The sequence below is a fragment of the Myxine glutinosa genome, chromosome 6 (genome assembly GCF_964187855.1).
Source record: "Myxine glutinosa chromosome 6, kmMyxGlut1.1, whole genome shotgun sequence".
NCBI classification, from domain to species: domain Eukaryota; kingdom Metazoa; phylum Chordata; class Myxini; order Myxiniformes; family Myxinidae; genus Myxine; species Myxine glutinosa.
In genome coordinates, this window is record NC_136266.1 from 58,603,441 (window position 1) to 58,606,785 (window position 3,345).

Genomic DNA, 3,345 nt, shown 5'->3' on the forward strand with positions numbered 1-3,345 from the left:
TATGTGTGTGTGTGTGTCACCCACTCCCCCATGTGTGTGTTTGTGTGTGTGTGTGTGTGTGTGTGTGTGTGTGTGTGTGTGTGTGTGTGTGTCCCACTCCCCGGTGTGTGTGGGTGATTAACTCCTTGGTGCAGTGTGCGTGATGTGGGAGGTGCAATGATGCATACAGTATTGACGTAGGGTGGAAGAGAAGTGGAATGAAGCATACAGTATGGATGTAGTGCAAATGAGAGGTGAAATGAACCATACAGTGCAGATATAGTATGGAGAAGAGGTGGAATAAAGCATACAGTATGGATGTATTGTGGTGGAGAGGTGGAATGAAGCATACAGTATGGATGTTGTGTGGAGGAGAGGTGGAATGAAGCATACAGTATGGATGTTGTGTGGAGGAGAGGTGGAATGAAACATACAGTATGGATGTAGTGTGGAGGAAGGTGGAATGACGCATACAGTATGGATGTAGTGTGGAGGCGAGGTGGAATGATGCATACAGTATGGATGTAGGGTGGAGGAGAGGTGGAATGATGCATACAGTATGGATGTAGTGCAGATGAGTGGTGGAATGATGCATACAGTATGGATGTAGTATGGAGGAGAGGTGGAATGATGCAAACATATGGAAGAGAGGTGGAATGATGCATACAGTATGGATGTAGTGCAGAGGAGTGGTGGAATGATGCATACAGTATGGATGTAGTATGGAGGAGGTGGAATGATGCAAACATATGGAAGAGAGGTGGAATGATGCATACAGTATGGATGTAGTATGGAGGAGAAATGGAATGATGCATACAGTATGGGTGTAGTGTGGAGGAGAGGTGGAATGATGCATACAGTATGGATGTAGTATGGAGGAGAGGTGGAATGATACAAACATATGGAAGAGAGGTGGAATGATGCATACAGTATGGATGTAGTGCAGAGGAGTGGTGGAATGATGCATACAGTATGGGTGTAGTATAGAGGAGAGGTGGAAAGATGCATACAGTATGGATGTAGTATGGAGGAGAGGTGGAATGATGCATACAGTATGGATGTAGTATGGAGGAGAGGTGGAATGATGCATACAGTATGGATTTAGTATGGAGAAGGGGTGGAATGATGCATACAGTATGGATGTAGTGTGGAGGAGAGGTGGAATGATGCATACAGTATGGATGTAGTGTGAAGGAGAGGTGGAATGACGCATACAGTATGGATGTAGTGTAGAGGAGAGGTGGAATGATGCATACAGTATGGATGTAGTGTGGAGGAGAGGTGGAATGAAGCACACAGTATCGATGTAGGATGGAGGAGAGGTGGAATGATGCATATAGTATGGATGTAGGATGGAGGAGAGGTGGAATGATGCATACAGTATGGATTTAGTATGGAGGAGAGGTGGAATGATGCATACAGTATGAATGGAGGGTGGAGGAGAGGTGGAATGACGCATACCGTATGAACGAATGTAGTGTGGAGGAGAGGTGGAATGACGCATATAGTATGGATGTAGTGTGGAGGAGAGGTGGAATGAAGCATACAGTATGGATGTCGTGTGGAGGAGAGGTGGAATGATGCATACAGTATGGATGTAGTGTAGAGCAGAGGTGGAATGATGCATACAGTATGGATGTGGTATGGAGGAGAGGTGAAATGATGCATACAGTATGGATGTAGTATGGAGGAGAGGTGGAATGGTGCATACAGTATAGATGTCGTGTGTAGGAGAGGTGGAATGATGCATACAGTATGAATGTAGGGTGGAGGAAACGTGGAATGATGCATACAGTATGGATGTAGTATGAAGGAGAGGTGGAATGATGCATACAGTATGGATGTAGTGCAGAGGAGTGGTGGAATGAATGATGCATACAGTATGGATTTAGTATGGAGGAGAGGTGGAATGATGCATACAGTATGAATGGAGGGTGGAGGAGAGGTGGAATGACGCATACCGTATGGATGTAGTGTGGAGGAGAGGTGGAATGACGCATACAGTATGGATGTAGTGTGGAGGAGAGTTGGAATGACGCATACAGTATGGATGTCGTGTGGAGGAGAGGTGGAATGACGCATACAGTATGGATGTAGTGTTGAGGAGAGGTGGAATGATGCATACAGTATGGATGTAATATGGGGGAGAGGTGAAATGATGCATACAGTATGGATGTAGTATGGAGGAGAGGTGGAATGGTGCATACAGTATGAATGTCGTGTGGAGGAGAGGTGGAATGACGCATACAGTATGAATGTATGGTGGAGGAAACGTGGAATGACGCATACCGCATGGATGTAGTATGAAGGAGAGGTGGAATGATGCATACAGTATGGATGTAGTGTGGAGGAGAGGTGGAATGATGCATACAGTATGGATGTAGTGCAGAGGAGTGGTGGAATGAATGATGTATACAGTATGGATGTAGTATGGAGGAGAGGTGGAATGATGCAAACATATGGAAGAGAGGTGGAATGATGCATACAGTATGGATGTAGTATGGAGGAGAAGTGGATTGATGCATACAGTATGGATGTAGTGTGGAGGAGAGGTGGAATGATGCATACAGTATGGATGTAGTTTGGAGGAGAGGTGGAATGAAACACAGTATGGATGTAGTTTGGAGAAGAGGTGGAATGATGCATACAGTATGGATGTAGTGTGGAGGAGAGGTGGAATGATGCATACAGTATGGATGTAGTGTGGAGGAGAGGTGGAATGATGCATACAGTATGGATGTAGTTTGGAGGAGAGGTGAAATGAAACACAGTATGGATGTAGTTTGGAGAAGAGGTGGAATGATGCATACAGTATGGATGTAGTGTGGAGGAGAGGTGGGAGATCCAGCCAAATTTGATGGCCAACATAATTTGACAACCCTAACCCACCACCCGACTCTCATCTATAATTCGACTGGAACACCAATTACTAACACTGTACATAAATGTTCGTACCTGCAAATACAGCATCGGAGCCGTGTTGACTCGAGGGCTTCGCCAGTTAAGCTGAGGCAGGAGATACACGGCGGGTCGTATTAATACTTGTCTGCCCCAATCAGTCGCCTGCGAAGAAACACGCAGGACATTTACAAACACCTTGCGCCGTCACAGAAGTGCAGGTACGACATGTAGTTAACATATTGTGAGGTGCCGAGAGTCGTCGCATATTCAAACATCCTTCAATTCAACGACTGCGTGGCCTCTGCCACCGCATCAACTAGTTCCCTCCGTCACACGTTATGGTCTACGTCACAACCCATATCGAACGATATCTAATATGTCAACGACTATCGCTTCAAGCGAACGCGAAATGTATCAACAAATCCCATTGCCATCCCCAATGATCCTTCCCCGTGTTCGTCTGAC

At 45.7% G+C, this 3,345-nt stretch overlaps 1 protein-coding gene across 2 annotated transcripts in view; it reads right to left on the minus strand.

Annotated features, from left to right (window-relative positions):
- TIMM44 (translocase of inner mitochondrial membrane 44) overlaps nt 1-3,345 on the minus strand; it is a 124,637-nt gene that overhangs the window by 121,179 nt on the left and 113 nt on the right. For both annotated transcript variants that reach the window (XM_068120103.2, XM_068120104.2), the window contains exon 2: nt 2,935-3,042. In XM_068120103.2, the coding sequence (XP_067976204.1) occupies nt 2,935-3,042 (108 nt within the window). The remainder of the gene's footprint in view (nt 1-2,934; nt 3,043-3,345) is intronic.